Source organism: Pteropus alecto, unplaced genomic scaffold (genome assembly GCF_000325575.1).
Source record: "Pteropus alecto unplaced genomic scaffold, ASM32557v1 scaffold106, whole genome shotgun sequence".
In the NCBI taxonomy this organism is placed as follows: domain Eukaryota; kingdom Metazoa; phylum Chordata; class Mammalia; order Chiroptera; family Pteropodidae; genus Pteropus; species Pteropus alecto.
The window spans coordinates 6643251-6663433 of record NW_006442103.1 but is presented as its reverse complement, the minus strand read 5'-3'; the positions used below and the strand labels follow the sequence as shown (position 1 = coordinate 6663433).

Here is a 20183-nt window from a genome sequence, read left to right as displayed (position 1 = left end):
AAGAAAATCGTAAGGTTCATCTGTGAATTTTTAAAAATTATATTAAATCTCCAAAAAATTTTCCAACATATTTATTGAAAAAAATCCACATATAAATGAACTCACCCAGTTCAAACTTGCGTTGTTCAAGGGTCAATTGTATTAATAGCAGATTTGTAAAACCAGTATGAGTTTCTCCCTCGAATCTGTAAGGCTATTTTTAAAGATGAAATGTAAATGATTTTTCTTCAGATATTTAAAAATAAACTACACGTTGTCTTGAATAAGTCTTGCTCTAAATATATGTGTATCTGAATATTCTGACCATATCCATGTTTGTTTCTTGGCAGGGGGACATCCAGCAGTTGTTGATCACAGGTGACCCCAAAGCCGCTTATGACTACTGTGAGCATTACAGTCCAGACTGTGATTCTTCGGCGCCCAAGGCCGCGCAGGCGCAGGAGCCCCAGGTCGATGAGGTGGGGACCATATGATTAGGGCTGGTTTCTTTATTGCAGTGGTACAGACATAATCTTTCAGTTTGGAGGCTTACCTCTACATATTCAATTTTAATTAAAGTGTAGTTGTATTTAATAGTGTTCTACTATTTCTGGGAAGAAGCGACTCGAAGATGATTTTTGGTGCTTCCCCGCTCCCCATCTCGTTTAAGTTATTTTGTAACTTAAACTTCTTTAAATAGAGATACCTCACTCATATACTGTGTATATGAGCACATTTCATTTTTTGGAGGAGAAGAAAACGATAATGTCTAAAAGCTATATTTTTGTCCTTACCATTTAAATAATTAATACAGTCTCAAGGTAAGGGTGACATATCTTTTGGGTGTACTTGCCATTTCCCCAGGCCTTTGGAAATTCATGCAGATGAGAAAATGACATTAGAGCTATCTTAAAGTTTTCAGGCTGTGTTGAATATTTAGAGGGATTTTTTCTATTTATTTTTTTCTATTTATTATGCTGCATTGATATATCGGTTTCCTTGCATAAAATTTAATATAAAGAGCAATGGAATGAAAAGCAGATTGTAGTAATTAAAACTAATCACATACTTTGGTTAATGTTATATCACTTTATTTGAAATTCGAGTGTGAAACCATTGCTCCAGGCTATTTTTGCAAGAAGATTCACCACTGTAAAATTTGACTTTATTCTGTTTCAGACCAAAAATACATACATATAAGTTAGTAAAGCATTTTTTTTCAGACTTGACTATCTCAAAGAACAAAAAATATAATACAGTGTACCCTTTATCCAGATTTTTAGGTAAAATACTTTGATATGGATTTTCTGGAAATTAAAAAGTAAGCAAACTAGAAGGAATTTAGCCTTTAGTTGGTAGTAAAACTATATATTGTGATTTTTTTGCTCAAGATGAAAAAAATTTTGGAAGAGAGGGTAGAAGTTTGAAAACATCAAGACTGTCTTTATGTTCGAAAATATCTCAAATAACATTTTTCTTGCCTTATAAATATACTATTATTAGGTGTTGCCTTTCGAGTTTTACTCTTTAGAACAAGTTAAGATCTTTTCATTTTAATTTATTATTAGTTCACATAAGAATTCAATTCAAATATTACAATTTAAATGCTTGAAATGTATTTATTAACATTACTTTTTAAGATATGATAGCGAATTCATTTGCACTGATCTTTTCCATGACTTAATATTAATGTTTTTTTTAAAACAGGCAAAGTCTTAAGAAGCTGACAGGAAAGCAAATATGAAAAACAAGAGAGAAATTACTTGGACATTTGTGTTTGCTTGTTTCACAGTTCTCAAGTGCTTCATTCTTTTTATTCCCTCATGTTTTATTAGAACAGGTTTCTGTGAATTCCAAGAGGATAGGTAAAATAGCCATCAGGTTTAGTGCATTTATATTTTAGAAATAATGTTATAATTCGATATTAAAATTTATAACAGTTAGTATACATGTTCAAGACTGATAAAATTTATTTTGCTCTCGTTTTATGAAAGAAAAGTCTTTTTTTTTTTTTAAAGAAAACAGATATGGCTCTCATTTTTGAAAGAATAAAGGTATGCATTCTTAATATATTACCTCAAGGTGCTTTATTCTCATGTTTTAATGTTATTAGCCAGGTAGGAGGTGTTATTTTAAATCAAAATGACTTTCATCCATTTGGAAAGAGTTCAGATAGAGGAGAGAATTATAGAGGTTGGAAGATGTGTCCTCCTACAAGAAAAAAAACATGGTATAGAGACAATTGACTACTTTGGCACACACACAATTGCTTTATTAAAAGCAATTGATGACATATATATCTCTCCTGAAATATATTTATAATATATATATATTCAAGATGAATACCTGAATACTTGAATACCAGGCTTCATGGTGCATTTAAATTGAATTATCTTTTTATTTCTTTATTTATTGTTTTTGTTTTTACAATTTATTATAGACACATGATTTTAAAAAGTATGCTTAATTTTAAAACTCTAAAGCATAAAGTAGACTGGAAAATCTTTTTTTGTCATTCTAGTTCCAGCTGGTAGCTAGTAATTATAGAAGCCCAGTATTTCTTATTTAAACATGGGTGACTATAGCTACAGAAATATTACTCATTAGATAATATTCAGTCTCCATTAATATCTATTTAATATGTATCTAAATTTAATATTTAATTGTTTTATTAACTTAATGACGTTATTAATAATGCTTGCATTAACTTTCCTAGAAACAGTTGGCATTATATCTTGCTAGCAGAGACATAAGAAATAACAATGTTTAAAGTATTATATACATGCATTTTTCTATTTTACCAAATTCAATACAAATTCTAATGAGAATAAAGTTTTGTTGAAATGCTTCAAATGTATATTTCTTGAAAATGAAGCTATTGCTATAGAAATAAAATTATTAATTTGTTTCAATTAATTTAACCCAATTGAAGTTTCGGACAATCATAAAGAACACTAAAGGCATGTCTATTTTTATATTTTAATATGACTTTCAGCTGAATCATCTATAAAATTCATTCTTGTTGCATTAAAGACCAGATGTACTGGTCTATATTACCAGTGGATTCATTTTGGACAAGTCTCTTTACATGTCTTTGTGAAATTTCTACTCATTTGCTTTGCAATCTCTTATAGAGCTTATTTGAAGGCACAGTAATCACAATTCTCTAAAGGACTTGGGATCAACAGTTATTTTGCTGGCCGATTTAAAGGGGTTAGTTGAAATGTCAAGAGAGGTTTAGTTGGAACATAACTGAAATTTTACTAAATGTAATACTTCAGAAATTCCAGATAGTTTGCCTTCAGCATTAAAAAATACAGATACCATATTAGTTTTAGCTTGTTGAGTTTGCTGCTTAATATCTTATGCTATACCTTACTGTATTTCTTTTTAATTAAGTCAGATTATTAATATATGTTTAATAATATCTATATTTTTATTTAAAACTTAAAATTTTGATAGAAATATTTGGTTTTGAAGGTGGACAAATTATTTTCCTTATACATTCAATATGTATAATTGTCTTGCACAATTATACTAAGAAACCCCTTTTCTCAACTAAGCTCTTTTAATAAAAAAATCTAATATTATTTTCCAGTGTAAGTTCAGTTTAAGTATTTTAAGTGATATGCTCTTTTTTTGGTAGATTAAAAAGGCAGTATTTTTAAAATTTTAAATACTATGTTAAATAAGCAAATACAATTTTGAATCTTTTAATACTTCGCAAATATTCTGTGCTCATTTGGATCTTAAGTCTATAGCAAACTAGAGATTTCTGAATAAATTTTAACTTTCATTTTGCCATTGGTTCATGTATTTCAAATAGAATATACACTCCTTTCATGTTCCTTGTATTCTCTTACCTCCTTCTTCTTTTCATCTCACAATCAGTACAAAAACCCTTTCATACTTGGGAAGTTTATTCTCCGTATTTTTATTTTTAAATATGCAGCTTAATAAAAAAAAGTATCCATTGAAACTCTTGTAAAATTCTTATAAAGAAGCCTTGTGTAATAATTTTTACAAACCAAAATTAACATGAATATTTAGCAGCTATGTCCAAATACATAATTGCTTTGTTTGAATTAATATTCAATAATTAAAAATTTAAATTAATATTCACACTTAATTTCCTCACCATCTTTACTATTATGCACTCAGAAACCTGCTTTGTCATTTCTATGTTATTATACTCTGAATAAGACAGTATAATACGTCTATGAATACAAAATAACATTTAAATAACAGTATATCCTTGTTTCTTAACTTTTTACTCTAAGTAAAAGTTAAGAGGATTCCTACTTTATTAATAATATTACCTTCAACTAACAAAATTGCTTGATATTTTTTCCCTTGTAATGTAGTATGCACCTGAGGATATAATGGAATATGACTATGAGTATGGGGAAGCAGAATATAAAGAGGCTGAAAGTGTAACAGAGAGACCTACTGTAGCTGAGGAGACCATAGCACAAACGGAGGTAAAAACAAAGTAGCACCTTTGTATATGGTGTCCTGCCGTTCGTCATCCTGTGGTTCCTTATGTCCGCTGTTCTTCAGACTTATCATAATCCTTTCATTCATCTGATTTCCGTGGAGCAATAACTGTGATTTTTATTTGACAGTAGCTGTCCTGAAGGAATGATGCTCATTTTGCTTTGCTGCTTCTTCCTTGCACTCGTGCTCTTTATTTCCCTTTTCACTTTATTTATGTGTTCCATTCCATCTTTCACCACATTTTACAGAAAAAGAAATCCAATTTCAAAAAGAAGATGAGGACAGTGGCCACTAACTCAAAGGAAAAGTCCAAAAAGTTTACACCCCTTAAATCTGAAAAATTTGCATCCAAGAAGAAGAAAAGTTATCAAGCAACGGCAAAATCCAAACTAGGGGTACAGGTAGCAAAGAAAAAGCAATCAAGATCTCTCCCAGATAAGCTGGAAGATCTCTGATGATGAGTCATTGTCCCAATCCAATTAGATAAATCCTCATTTGGCTAATACGATAACCCAGTTAAATCATGATTTACCAAAGTTTGGGATTACCTTACCTTTTTACTAATTACTTTTCTTTTGAATTTATTATTAGGCAAATATTGTTGATGATTTTCAAGAATACAACTACGGAACAGTGGAAAGTTACCAGACAGAAGCTCCCAGGCGTGTATCTGGAACGAATGAGGTAATGTTCACGGGTAGTATTAAATCACAGCCCGACATTTTTAAATGTGTAATATTTCTTGATATACCTCACTCTGAAAGAATCTGTAACCTCTGAAAGTTTGATACTTTTATTCATTTACTGAGATAGGAGAAACAATAGTATTGGTTCACTGTTACTAAAAACAATTCATTTGAAATCAATGTCAATTCATGTTTTGCATGACTCTTTGCTTCATGCAAATGTTACATTGATTAAACTGAATTGGCGGCTGTCATTTTCTGGATCGTTCTGGGATTGAGCAAGCTTCTTAACATGTTGTGATGCAGGGTATTCACAACATGATCCTCTGTGAGGAAGAGACTCCTCTAAAGTGAAAATTGTATCATCAAAAGATACAATTACAGTTTATTCCATCTTGACCAATAATCATGCATTTTTATGACAACAAACATTCTGAGAAAATGCAATATTAGTAGATTTTAATAACTATTTACATATTCACACTTGCTTGGAGTGTTATGTTAATTATAGTTAAAATAATATAGCTTAAGCCTTTCTATTCTTTTCTCTGAAAATGTTTAATTACTCATAGGTATAAATCTTCCTGAATTTCATATTATACATATATTCTGATCATGAAAAAATGAGTATACAATTCAGTTAACTTTGTTAAATTCCTGTCATACCTGGTATGAAGAATACCTGAGCATTTGGTTATTTATATAACATGTGTCTCAATAGGCAAATGAACTCAGTTGCGCCTTCCATGCAAATAAGAAATCTAGAATAATTACATTTTAGTGTGAGAACAGATTTTAAGTTTTATCCACTCCAAATTAATCATTTTCCAAAAATGGGTATCTTAATTCAACATGTTAATTTATGTCCCTAAATTCATCTAGCTTTTTAGTTCAGAGCTATGAGCTAATTATTTAACCACAATTTTATTCACATGATTTTGTATAATACTATTTACTTATTCAATAGTACTTTATCATTTAGATTCACTATGTCATAGAAAACAAGCTACTTAAAAATGAAATTGAAAAAGTAGCAAAATAAATTATTTAATTTCAACCTCATCAAAATATAATATAGCAAATAATTGCATAATAAATATGATTCAGATTTATATTATTAATAGGATTTATGAGAAAAAGAAAATTATACTCTATTTTTCTGTATCTCAGAGGGAGTATTATTGACATAATTTTCACTTTTTGGTGAATATTTATTCTCTATTCTTTATAAGCTTGTACAGTGATATATTTTATTTTATTGTCTTAAATTTTGAGAACTATGATTTATATTTTATTTGCTTTAAAGAACTCTTTAGTGGTATATAAAATACTTCCCTAAATGCCAGATACTCTGAGTAAATATTGCAATGATAAATCTCAATGTTGGCATCAATATGTTATTTTTGGGATTGAGAGTCAAAGTTACATGGCTTTTCTGGTAGCAATTGGATTTCATAATGATATTATGAGTTTTGGAAATTAAGCAAAGCTTTAACTATATGCATATTTTATTATTCAAATCTTAAACTATAAAATAAATCTCAAATTGACTAACAAGTTTTTTTCAATGGAAAAGCAAATACACATGTTGAATCCATGTGAATATTTGCGGTTTATTGGGAAAAGTGTTTTGAAAGCAATATACTCTTGTACATATCAATGTACAAAACTATTTCTTTCAATGATTCTGAAAGGCTATCTTTCCTGGACTTCAGACTTGCTTGAGTAGCATTCAAATTGCTTCCCATCACATTCCATCAAACTGTAATTGCAAATGCTTACCTTGCTTTACTAACAGTAAACTTCATGTTCTCCAATTCCTTGCAACTTAATTTAATAGCCAAATCCAGTTGAAGAAGTATTTACTGAAGAATATCTAACTGGAGAGGATTATGATTCCCAGAGGAAAAATTCCGAGGATACACTATATGAAAACAAAGAAATAGACGGCAGGGACTCTGATCTTCTGGTAGATGGAGATTTAGGAGAATATGATTTTTATGAATATAAAGAATATGAAGATAAACAAACAAGCCCCACTAATGAAGAATTTGGTCCAGGTGTTCCAGCAGAAACAGATATCACAGAAACAAGCGTAAGTCAGTATTACGCTCTGTGTTATTGTGTGTCTTAATTTTGCAGTATTTTTATATTCATCTTGATGTCTTTTCTTGTTTAAAATATGGGTTGTGTTCTTATAAAATTTATAAATACTTATCACAACTAGAGCACCTTCATAGATTCTTCTTCATGGAGATTTCAGCAGTTGTATTTCCAGGCACACTACTGACGTCTTCATTTGAAAGTGTGATCTTGAAAAAAATTGCACTCAAATTTTCTTGTTATTGATATGATTTAAAATATAATCATTATTATTCTTGTGGTAAATCTAATTTCTGATTTTTAGATTTATTTTATAACAAGTATTTTTTGGTGATGCTCAGCAAATATAATAAATAATGTATTTATTATTATTATTTTAACCTTTGCCTGCCTTCACCCATCTCACCACTCCCTACTCCCCTCCTCTATTTTATTAAATTTAACTTGGTGACAGTTTTTTGCTTAATGCCTTGGAATAATAATCGAGGTCTACAGATGTCTTGATTTTTCTTTAATATATCTTTAAGAAGCAATTGTTCAATCTCATTCAGTATTAATGTTTGTTATGTTTTCCTTTTTTTATTTTCAGCATTTAAACCTGTAATAGGTTTCTATTTTAAAAATATTTTAATTGGTTGTTTTAAATGCACTTAGATGATGAACTTCCTTATTAAAAAATATACTTAAATGGTATTATTTACTTAAAGACAGGCTACTTGAATTTTTCACTCAACAGATAAATGGCCATGGTGCATATGGAGAAAAAGGACAAAAAGGAGAACCAGCAGTAGTTGAACCTGTAAGTACTGGTGTGAATACGTTGTAAAGGTTGGCACAGTTATTTAATTTATATTATGAGCCATCATCACTCTAAATTATTATGTATGCTCATTTTTACCATGAAAAATTCTGATGTCCAAATGTTTATAATTTGTCACAAATAAGTGAGTTGGTAACTCACAAATAAGTGAGTTACTAGGGCAAGTGGAATTTCAATAACCCCCAAAATATGGAGATATAAAATTCTGGAATTAGCATGTGCTGAAATTTGTCTAGTCTATTTCTCTCATTTACAACTAAAGAACCTGAGATTTAAAGGGTTTAAGTAACTTTCCTGATATAAGTGTTTAGTGGTTGGGATACAACCAGACTTGAGCTCTTGTTTCCAGTCCAGTCATTTTTTTCTCATTTCTATGATTTGACATTATTAGAAATATTTTATTTTACATACATACTTATTTGTGTCACAGCCAAATAGTAAGTATCAAGTAATAATATAAAAATATTATTTTAAAAGTCATTTCCTTATCCTCTATTTAAAGAGCTTCGAATCATTCCTAAAGTGATTTTTAAATTTTAAATAAGTGTTCTTACCCCTTAAGATACTGGTAAGAAGCAAATTCTTCCTGGAAACAGCTTTACTATTGTTCTCTCTAATGAGCAACGTGGAAAAACCATTGCATTGGAACTAAAGTAGTACATTTAACCATTTGCTTCAAAGTCATGAAAATCATTTCAGAAATTACAAAGACATAAAAATTTTTTTAAAAGGGGAGGGGAGGTAAGAATTAACAAGGAACTCCTATAAGGACATTGTTGGTTATCTTCTCCATTATTACAAAATCGAAGAAAGCTGCCAATGTACTCATCAAAAGCTTTAAATATATATTTTCAATATGAAATGCCTTTGTTTTGAAAATTTGCAACCAAATTTTTAAATGATAAAACAGTTTTCAGCAGCAGAATCATAAACATTTTAGAACTGGTTCTTATCCTGAAGTAGTACTATATTCTCTTCTCTACTTAAGAGCTTATCTCATCTTTATCCCCAATTCTGTCATATGGACTTTTCACCCCTTTTCTGAATTAAAGTGCTTAGATGCCACTTCTATTCTTTCATCCACGCTGCCAACATTTATTAAATTCCTGCTTCATGTCCAGCATTATTCTGGGCGCTAGGGAAAACTTGGTTCAATGTCTATTTTGCCTTTCTTGGGAGAGCTTAGCATATTCTCCTTGTAATATTACTTATCTGAATATTTATTTCCTTGACAATTAGTTCACAAATTCTCTGAGGACAGGGACTGTGTCTTCTATAATTTTGAATTTTCTCCCTTGCTCATGCAAAAATGTTTGTAATTGGTTTCGTCATAGGAATGGAGAATTTCCTTTTTAAAATGTGATGACGTGGTGCTTTCTTAGAGCTACTTAGATAAGAGGTTAGGGGTTACATTTCCCTAGTAACGATTCCTCATCTTTCTATTATTACAGGGTATGCTTATTGAAGGACCACCAGGGCCGGCAGGACCTGCGGTATGTAAACGTTTTAAGATTTTTTTTTATAATCAGATATAAGATTTCTATTATGTTTTTGAATTGATACATTCTACACCAACTTATGTATTGAATTATAGAGGCAAATATGTATTCAGAGGACCTGGTGGCTTGAACTGCTTTTTGATTTGGCTATCCGGATGATATTCTTTTGAGAGCAGTGGAATTAAATTTTGTTTTAAATATCTTTGTTGCTTTAATACATCTCCATCTTCCAACCTCATTTTCAACTTTCTATTTGAAAGTTATAAAAGTAAAAAACCAAAAAATCCTTATTTTTAGTAAACAGATATAGATATATCTCAGTGAATGGAGCTAAGAATTCTAAGTAGACTGTAGCTGTGTTATCTGTACTACTGAATAGAGTGATTATCGGTTTCATTGTCCTTTCCTAGTAAGTCTGATGTCACTCAGTATGGCTTTATTCTCAGGTAGTTGTACTAATCTGGCTTTGTGAGAAATCCTCTATCTTTTGTGGAATTAATTAAAGTCTTGTCATCTGAAATAAGTGTGTTGATACTGATGCCTTTAAATACTTTTACCCTCAAAAGAAAATGTGAAAATGCCTCTAAGCTAAATGATTTCTACATTTCAACTTTGCTCTCTAATCAAATGAGTCTTCCATTTTTCAGTTAAGAGTTGAGAAGCAGCCTCTTCCTCAGGGACTTTACATTGGGGAGTTCTTCTTTCCTGTTTTTCCTTGGAATGTTGGCCTCCCCTCTGAGAGCAGCTTCATAGAGAAAGAGTTGAGATAACTACAAAGTGGCCCCTATATGTTGCCTTTTCATAGGAAGTTAAATAGGGCACTTGTTTGAGAGACAGCTATTTATTTATGAAATATAAATGAGCTCCACTTTGATTTGAATTTGCCTGAATACTAATGAGATCAGGAATTTGACTCAGATAATGGTTTATTTCTCTGTAGGGTCTTATGGGTCCTCCAGGTCTACAAGGCCCCTCCGGACCCCCTGGTGACCCTGGAGAGAGGGTAAGTGAAGGTACTCCTCCTGACAAAAGAATGTAACCTATAGTAAAAAATTAAAATATATTCTACAAGGTTAACATGTTATCCTTCTCACTAAGGGTGGGGAGAGTCTGTAAATTCTATGTTGTGAAACATTTTGATTAACTTTTCTTCTATAATTTTAAAAGGTAAAATATGTGCATTGTACCTATGCGATAATTAGTAAAAAAAAATACAATTTTATTTTTAGTTGATTTTCATGTTGCTATGAATCTATTACTTTAGATTCAGTTCTTCAGTTTGAATTCAGATGTTTTCCAGGGTATTTAATTGGATGCTGATAGAATGAGTTAATAAGCCTAAATTCTAATTTGAGGATCACAACTTGGGTCACATGATGAAATAGACCCTTTGTGTTAAGTCTCTCTAAAACTTTCTTATAAAATCCCTTTACCTTTTTTGCCCATCCTTGTGTAGCCAATAACTATTTGGATTATTAAAATAATGTAAAACTAGTGCAATGAACTACAACCCTTCCTAGGTATACTTACTAAAAGATTAACTAAAGAGGTGAGGACAAATGCAAATTAGATAATATAGATGTATTAAAAGTTATTCAATTCCTAATAAATTTGATTATTTATTGATTTTGATGATTTTATTTACTTTCTAGGGTCCCCCAGGACGTCCTGGCTTACCAGGGGCTGATGGTCTACCCGGTCCTCCTGGTACCATGCTAATGTTACCAGTAAGTTTTTTTACTGTCATAAAGATGATTTGATATTTTGTCATCTTATTGCTGAAAAATATTGTTGAACCATATTACGAGCAATCAACTAAAAACCATTGTATGCAGTAGAGATACTTGAAATCAAGCAGCTTTTGGAAATGAGGAGAAATTTACCTAAAATAAAATTTTGCTAAATATCAATCTCTCTTTTAGAACTAAGGTTTTATTATTTGATTACACTTTTGACAACAAAATTTAGAATTTTTTTTAATATTTCCAGTCAGGTACTTTATTCTGAGTCATATAATTAACATGCATTTCATTTGTTAACGTAATTTTAATATACTATTTATCACCATATAGACAATATTTAATACTTTTTTAAAAAAGATATATCTATAGTGTCATTATTCATTGCTAAAATTATTTGCTTTACCATAGTTTCTTTTTAAAGTTCTCTGGGGAAAAAATAAGATTTATTTATATAATAAATAAGAACTAAGTCTTAGTTCTCTGGGGAAAAAATAAGATTTATTTATATAATTGTAATAACATTTCAAGCAATAATTATGTTGAGTGAGAAATTGACATGCTGCATTTTGAGTTAAAATCTAAAAAAAACTTTAGAATTTTATGGAGGAATATAGAGGATCGGTTTTTTTGGTGTAATTATTTAAGAAAAGGTAAACAAAATGAAAACATCTCAAGGATTTCCTCTGTGTTCATATAAATTCTAAAAGTTTTGCTCAACAAAATAGGAATAATATATAACTACCACTGAACTTGGTACATTTGGAATTTTTATGAATAAATGATTAAAGTGGGCATTATATGTGTAAATAAAAAATGCATGATGACTTATTATAGAGTTTTCAGAAGTTGTGGAATTTAAAATCAGAAAGGAATTTCTAGTCTCTTCTACAAATGGTAAAACATGGTCCAGAGAACTTTCATAGTGGGCAGAAGGAGAATTAAAAAAAAAATCTGGGTATCATGCGTCATGATGGAGTTATCATGGACTTTTGTAAAATCTCACCCTTTTAAGTAAGTGTTATCTAATAATTATCTAATAATTAAGGCAGCTATTTGACAAAGGCTAATGTTGCGTTTCTTTATGTTACTTTTCCTTAGTTTCGTTATGGTGGTGATGGTTCCAAAGGACCAACCGTCTCTGCTCAGGAAGCTCAGGCCCAAGCGATTCTCCAGCAGGCTCGGGTAAGAGAGAATTCCCGGAACTTGAGCCTATGTTAAATTGTGTGCACACGCCATCTGGAGGGAGCTACTATTATGAACAAAATACTTAATTCTGAATAGTATATTGAATTTAGATGAAAAAAAAGGCTAAGATTATATCTATTTATCTATAGAATTATTTTCTTTAATTGAATATTAAAGTTAAATGACTGACTCTTGCCATATTTCCACATATAATTCTGGTAATAATACACAAACCATAACACACACATTTTCTAAATTTTTTTCAGAGTTCTGATGGACTTATACCTAACACTCTCTTTTACATCTAGTTTTTCTCTAGTAAGGCATCAGGCAATGATTAATTAATAAAGAGAATAACATCAAAGTAATTTTTTCCACCTAATATTTTGGATTATTTAGGATATCCCAAATAATCCAGAAAAATCAAGTTTCTTAGGAATTTTTGTATAGGAAAGAAAACTTCAAATATATATTCTAAGCTCTAATCATTGTAATCTGTACTATTTTTCCAAAATCATTGTTTATAATTCTTTGTCAGCTGAAAGCTTTCACTGTCTGTATACTTTTAAAACATATAAGTATATTTATTTTTAATGAGATTTATTGTTAAAATGTACATAAGGAAATCAAAAGAAGAGACCAATAAAGAGTTGAAACTCACGTAATACTTTTATTCATAGTTTAATTTTTTTAAGGAAAAAGGAAATAAAGGACTTACCATTGACATAGTTATGTGTACCTACCTACTTTCTAAGTGATGTAAATCATGTCTGTGATAACTTTTTATTCATCATCATGGATTTATTAGTGTATAAAAATATCTGAAAATATAAATGAAATTTAAATTCACTATCAATATTCGTTTATATGTTTATTAAGTATTAATCTGGACAGATGCCATTATTTGGTACCTCATGTGTAAAGACAATGAAATATTTAAATATTTAAATATTTGTTTACTAGACCTTGGCATATACAAATCTAAAAATACTTAAAATAATTTACTAATGATTCTTAGAATTTATCTTATATATTATTACTTGTTCGATTATTACTTTGAACAAATTTAAGGTAATTATTTAAGCTTAAAACTTTTATGAGGGCATTGAATTCCTCATTTTGTTAGTCGTTTAATCTATTTGGAAATAGATAGCAAGCATTATAATTCCAATTTTTCAGATATTTAATCTCAAGAATTAAGAAGTATATTGTCAAAAATCTCATGGTGAATCAGTAGTGGAACTTTGGATATCCTGCTGTTTTTATCTTGTGCATTTTTCTAATATAATTTTACATATTTCTATTATAGTATTATTTTTGATACCTATTTCAAAAATCTAAGTACCCATCTTTGGAATCACTAATATTCAAAAATAGCACACTATACTAATTTGACATCTGTCAAATATTTACCCTTTGAATTCTACTTGTTCCAGCTTTTTAAGTATGCCAATTTTACATTTCTAATATTCAAATATCGATAGTGCATGTAACCAATCTATGCCTATGATTATGCAAAATAAATATATTTTTCTATAGAACATTAAATTTGAGATTTATCAAAAGAAGTGTACTGTCGTAACTCTGATCAGTTTTGCTTTTTGCTATCTGGCTTTGTCATCTTTTTTTTTCTAAAATATTGCTAGAAAATTTTTATTTAAAGCATCTCCAATTATTCACCACTAAATGTGTTTTCAATGAGAATTGCACCTATATATTTAAGAGAGATCTATATATTATTCTGAAATACACTTCAGAGTAGAAAAAAATCATATATTAGATTTACTATTCTAAAATTTATTTTAGCTTTTGTTATTGAATAAATCATAATTATATATAGTACGAGATTATATATGTTACAAGAGTTTTTAAAAAAATCTGATACTTATTTAGATCATTGATCATTCTAGAAACATAATTCTTCAGTAATCAGGCACTTTTTCTAGCATGTAGATATTATACCTGTTTGGATTATCTATTACTTAAGGTAGCCTGTACAAATGAATATTGTGGTTTAATATGCTACTCCAGTAAAGCATTCCTGAGTTTGATATGTTTTATTTTCTAGATTGCTTTGAGAGGTCCACCTGGCCCAATGGGTCTAACAGGAAGACCAGGTCCTGTGGTAGGTTACCAATAAGATAATGTATGTTTAAATTCCTATAATAGCAGTTCCTTGTATAACTTTGGCCAAGCATTGTTCGATTCTCTGGCTGATGAAACTAGGGTACATTTACCTACCTATGCTTTTGTTTCCATTTAAGAAATCTATTTCAATTTAGTCCTCAGTAAATTTTGTAGGATCCCAACAGAGCTTCTCATTGATTTTACAATTAATGGAATAAATAATTTCTATTATAAGTATTTGTTTTGGTAAAAAAAAGTGTTTCTACTGTGTTTTCATATGACTTTATATGCTTTCAATATGCTTTATTAAAATAATGATAGTTATAGAAATCATTACTCCAAACATTAAAATCTTATATTTCATTTACTTAGTAGACACTTATAGCAAAATATGTTATTCAAATTTGAATCAGGTAGTCTTCTAACTAATGTTTTACTCATATTAGGATGAGAAATATTGTATTTTATTCAAGAACTTGTTATAAAATTGTACATAAATTTGTCTTTATGTAATTCAGTCTTGAAATTCAATCATATGAGCTTATGTGGAACATATATTCTGGCAATATGTTTCATAGAATTCAAATTAGAAAAAAAAGTAGAAAAGTAGAAAATGTTTTTTCCCCTATTCTGTTACATTCTAAGTACATTATCAAGTTTTGTCATGTATTTTTACTGTTCTGCCTTGCAAAATATAAAATGAAACATGGAAGATCCCATGTCACTTAACAAAGGAAGAAATAGGGTTAATATTTAATTGCTAGTGATAACTCAAATTTACCTGACTAAGGAAAGTATACTAGTGCTTTACAAATTTAGGGGCAGAAAAATTACCTGTATATTTTAATAAAAGTAAAAGTTCCTGGGGCCCTGAACTTGAGACTCTGATAATGCATGTTCAGAGTAGGAACTGGCAAATCATACTTTTAATGAGTTCACCAGGCTAATTCTTTTGGTCACGAATGTTTGGAAAACATTGACATGTATTATCTAATCTAAAAATATTACTGTAGAATCTCTAATACTATATTTTTTCAAGAGAATTTTCCTATTTATCCTTCTGACAAACACAAGCCCAGTGGGTGTGTAGAGGGTGAGGGCAGTGATGAGTAGAACCAATGAAAGCATATAAAATTAGCATTTCCTGTTTTCACCAAACAATAATTAAGGGTCAGTCATTCACACCATTTTGGCAAAGAGAAAACATTAACAACCATATACACATTCTCAATATTATATCAAAGTCATTGTTATGGAAAGTATTAGCTTTCTTAAATATTAGAGGTAAGTATTGAGAGAAAATAAATTATATTGCTTCTTTTCACCATTTTTATTACTATCATTCCTTTTCTCTAAACAAAATTGTTACAGACTTTCAAATATCTGTTAATGCTAGAGTCTAAAAAGTATTTTATACATCGAGATTTTAAAAAGAAATAAAGTCTACATCATTATTTTATGACATATATATGTACATTCTTCCAATGAAAAATTCCTTTACTTTATTGTTTTTTTAATTGCTTTTATAGACAAGTGGAGGTTTAGATTATAAAATATGCAGGAAAAGTAGAAAATGTTTTTTCCCCTATTCTGTTACTGTCAATTATTACATGACAATTTTTAGAATAAGTGTTTGGAGAAAGCAATTATAATCTGTTGAATAGGTAGTATTTATATACAGAGAATATAATGCAGTAAATTAATTAAAAATTAATTGACTGTCCTATAATTGCATTCAATTCAGTGATTAATAACCAGAGTTAATGTAGAACCCAAGTTTTCCTCTTGAAGAAATTTACTTGCAAGAATTCTTAATTAGAAGTTTGAAGGTCATCATTCTTGCATTTTTCAAGATTAGAATATTTGTGTTATTGACTTGCTGTGTTTCTTGGGAGTCACATTAATAGTTATTTCACTTTGGAACCACCAGGAGGCTCTAGATATCTAACATTTTCACAGCATAATTTTACTCTTTTTGTAACTTGATTTAATGCACTATTTAATTGATTATGAATTTATTTAAACAAATCAGAAACTTTTTAAACACACAAAGTATGTTTTTACAGAATGAAGTAAGTATTATCCCCATGTTCAATTTTAATGTTCTAAATCTTTTAAGGGGGATGAATGACCTAGTAGTATTTATTTTTAAAATTCACAGCACCTTTCTAAAATGATTTGATATTTTTTCCAGTTAATGTGCTAGGCTTTTGTTGCACTTTTTGAATTATTTTAAAGTTTGTAAAGGGTGTTTGTCATAAGGATTTATTTTTAAAGGAAAATACAGATCAATCTGGGAAAAAATGCTTTGACATTATTTCAGGACACTTGTAATGATAGCAATCATGTCTGTTTTTGACATTTTATTGCTATAGAATTTGGTGTCTGATAAATGTCTGAGAATAAAAGAATAACATTTTTGTCAAGTCCTTGCTGTACAAATAGATTCAGTATACCTGATTCAGTGAATCGCGTTGCCTGTACTACTCCACATGGTGTAATAATAAGTAATGTCTTGTGTATCATCAGAAGTGCTTTGATGCTACACACATTAAAGAAAATTTCCATGTGATTTCGTGAAACTGTATTCCATGTAGTTCTGTTTAAAATAGAGTCTTTTAACTATAGCTCACACACCGGAATACAATCAAAGTCTGAGAGGAGATGCTTTTAAATCAAAGGACTTGACAATTTTATTGTATTAATAAAATCATATGAATTTGGTGAAGTACATTTTGAGTAATGTTTAGTTATTTCAAGTGACAATGGTAGGATAAAGATAAGGAATTGCTAAATTAAATGATTATATCCTCGCTTTTTCTCTACAGGGGGGGCCTGGTTCATCTGGGGCCAAAGGTGAGAGTGGTGATCCTGGTCCTCAGGTAAAAAAGTAATTTCTATCACTTATTTTATTTTTACTTTATCAGGTCTGGTAATGGAAGTATCTAATAAATAAATTACTTACATTACCTTTAAGCTCACATCAACTCTTTTCACTGAAAAATTCCTAGTACTGGTTGACTGCCAATAGCTTGATTAATTTAAACAATGTTAAAGGAAGATAAACCAGGATGGGAAAAGGCTTAATGGTATTAGGCCTTTGGAATATTAAATTGATTGGAGATAGCATAAAGCAGAGTAGAACTAGTACAGCTATACTTACAGTGGCTCCGCTTCAAGCCCAGGATTTTTCCTGTGGAGCTAAATCTAATATATTCTCTCAGACAGGATATTTATCATATTTAAAAGAAGCCAACTTCAAACTGTCTGTAAAGCTGAAGAAATTCAGAAAAACTGAGAACATTTGAGCTGAAATTTAAAAAAAAAAAGATCTTAGATTACATTTATATGGTGTCTGATTAAAAGTATTACTTTTCCTTTAATAATAAGAAAGCAATTCAATAGATGCATATTGTGAAATATACTTATTCTAGAAAACAAAAACAAAAGGCAATATTTTTTTAAAATGCATTCATTTTTAGATGAAAATGTTTCTTGATATGCTCAATAAGTATAAATTAAGACTGTAGTGTAGGAGCTCTCAAGTAGCCAACCACTATTTTTTTCCCTCTTTTTAACTTAATTTTATTTTAAAATATTATAAGGTACAATTGAATTTTAACAGCACTACATATCCTTTGCAGTCCCCACCACAATCATCAGGAAGAGAACAGTTCTGTAACCCTCTAGTTTTCTTGGTGCCACCACTTTACCCTCACATTCTCTCCCCAGCCCTAATTCCCAGCAGCCGTTGGTGTGTTCTTCATTGCTGCAGTTTTATCTTTTCGAGAATAACAAATAAATGAAATCATTCATTATGTAACCTTTGATTCTGGCTTCGTTCACTCAGCGTAATGCCTTTGAGATTCATCGGAGTTGTTGAATACGTCCATAGTTTGTTCCTTTTTGTTGCTGAGTGGTATTTCCTGGTACGGATACACCACAATTTAGTTTGAAATGAGGAAAAAAAAAATTTTTCAAAGAAAATTAAAAAAGATATTTGGATGATTCAGAGGTTGGTGGCTTTCTTTTTATGCTTGGTTAATATTGCCATAATGGAATGGAAATGATTTGCAACTTAACTGAGAATTGCATAACAATTTAAAATAACTACTTGAAAATCCAAAGAATTTAATCTTTTGCAAAGATTAAGAACTTTTTGATGAAACTCATCTCTTTACAAAACAGATAAATAGAGAATGGATTTTGCAGTTGTCCTGGACTCCTTAATTCCAAAAAGGTGCAATATCAAATGAAAGATCATTTTCATTAAAAAAGAACAAGATCTGCCCTGTTACTAATTGCCCCTTGCCTTCCAGCTGGGGTATTATATATATACACATATGTATACACACACACAAACACACACACACACATATATATGTTTGTGTATATATATTTTTAAAGCCATACTTTTAATCTTTAATTATTAGACAATCTTCATTTCATTATCTCTCTGATCAACATTTTGCAGTGATCATAAAAATTATTTGTCATTTCAAATGTGTGTTACATTTTCTACCACATTCATTATGTGTATGCTGTTAATATTAACGTAAAAAGGGTATAATTAATTAACTATAAAGGCTTATATAATTTTATACTGGAAATACATTTGATCTATATTAGCTGTGTGATTTTATTTTTAGAAACCATGTATATCAATCTCCACAGAAGACATTATATGTTGATATACCATTGTATTATACTGATTCAAGAAAGAAACATATTGAGAATTTTTAACTTTTAATCTGACTTGGCATGATGATGCCAGTCAGTAATTTGCATTAGGGATTGCCAAATCATCCTCCAGCATTTTGTAGATGATTGAAAAACCATGTACCAGGCATTGTGCTAAGTTATAGGAGCATTATGTAGAAAAAGACAGATTTAGTCCAAAACTGCAATAGTTAACAGTGTAATGGGAGATTCAACTGTTAAAAAAGGCAATTATAATGCAATATAATAAACAAAGTAAAAGAATAATATTTAAGAGAGGACCTCCGAAATATAAAGGGAAAGGTGAAGGCCAATGGATTAGAAAGAGAAGAATAAGATGAATGGGCTAAAAAATGTTTCAGTCAAGGGATGTATAAAACCTCATTTCGAGAATAAAATAAGTAAGGATTTTCTAAAGTTTAAAATGTTACTTGTACTCCTTTGTTTAAATGAAATCACATGTCTGTATAAACTTAATAAAATATTATGACTCATTTTTTACAAGAAACCATTTAGAAAAGTTGGCTCTCTTGCTTTCTGTTTTATCTGGACTTTTACGTAAGAAATAATTTTGTTGTGTTAAAAAGATTAAGGTAAAGCTAAGAGGATATAAATTCCTAAGACTATCTCTCTCAATGTGGTTTGAGTTTATTGATCAAGAATTTTGTAAAATGAATTAATTATGATGTTTTGATATAGGGCCCTCGCGGTGTTCAAGGCCCACCTGGTCCAACGGGAAAACCTGGAAAAAGGGTATGGTTGGTTTTCATTGTGTATTTTGAGGGTATTTGAAATCATCAGTTGTTTTGTTTTGTTTTTACTCTGT

General features: G+C 29.9%; 1 protein-coding gene across 2 annotated transcripts in view; it reads left to right on the top strand.

Annotated features, from left to right (window-relative positions):
* Nucleotides 1–20183, top strand: part of COL11A1 (collagen type XI alpha 1 chain) — a 170811-nt gene that overhangs the window by 48192 nt on the left and 102436 nt on the right. Inside the window, exons 5-16 of one of the 2 annotated variants that reach the window (XM_006919572.3) lie at nucleotides 330–458; nucleotides 4344–4460; nucleotides 5068–5160; nucleotides 7003–7257; nucleotides 8002–8064; nucleotides 9537–9578; nucleotides 10525–10587; nucleotides 11237–11311; nucleotides 12425–12508; nucleotides 14580–14636; nucleotides 17467–17520; nucleotides 20057–20110. In XM_006919572.3, the coding sequence (XP_006919634.1) occupies nucleotides 330–458; nucleotides 4344–4460; nucleotides 5068–5160; nucleotides 7003–7257; nucleotides 8002–8064; nucleotides 9537–9578; nucleotides 10525–10587; nucleotides 11237–11311; nucleotides 12425–12508; nucleotides 14580–14636; nucleotides 17467–17520; nucleotides 20057–20110 (1086 nt within the window). The remainder of the gene's footprint in view (nucleotides 1–329; nucleotides 459–4343; nucleotides 4461–5067; nucleotides 5161–7002; nucleotides 7258–8001; nucleotides 8065–9536; nucleotides 9579–10524; nucleotides 10588–11236; nucleotides 11312–12424; nucleotides 12509–14579; nucleotides 14637–17466; nucleotides 17521–20056; nucleotides 20111–20183) is intronic. The other variant, XM_015595416.2, reaches the window with a different exon arrangement.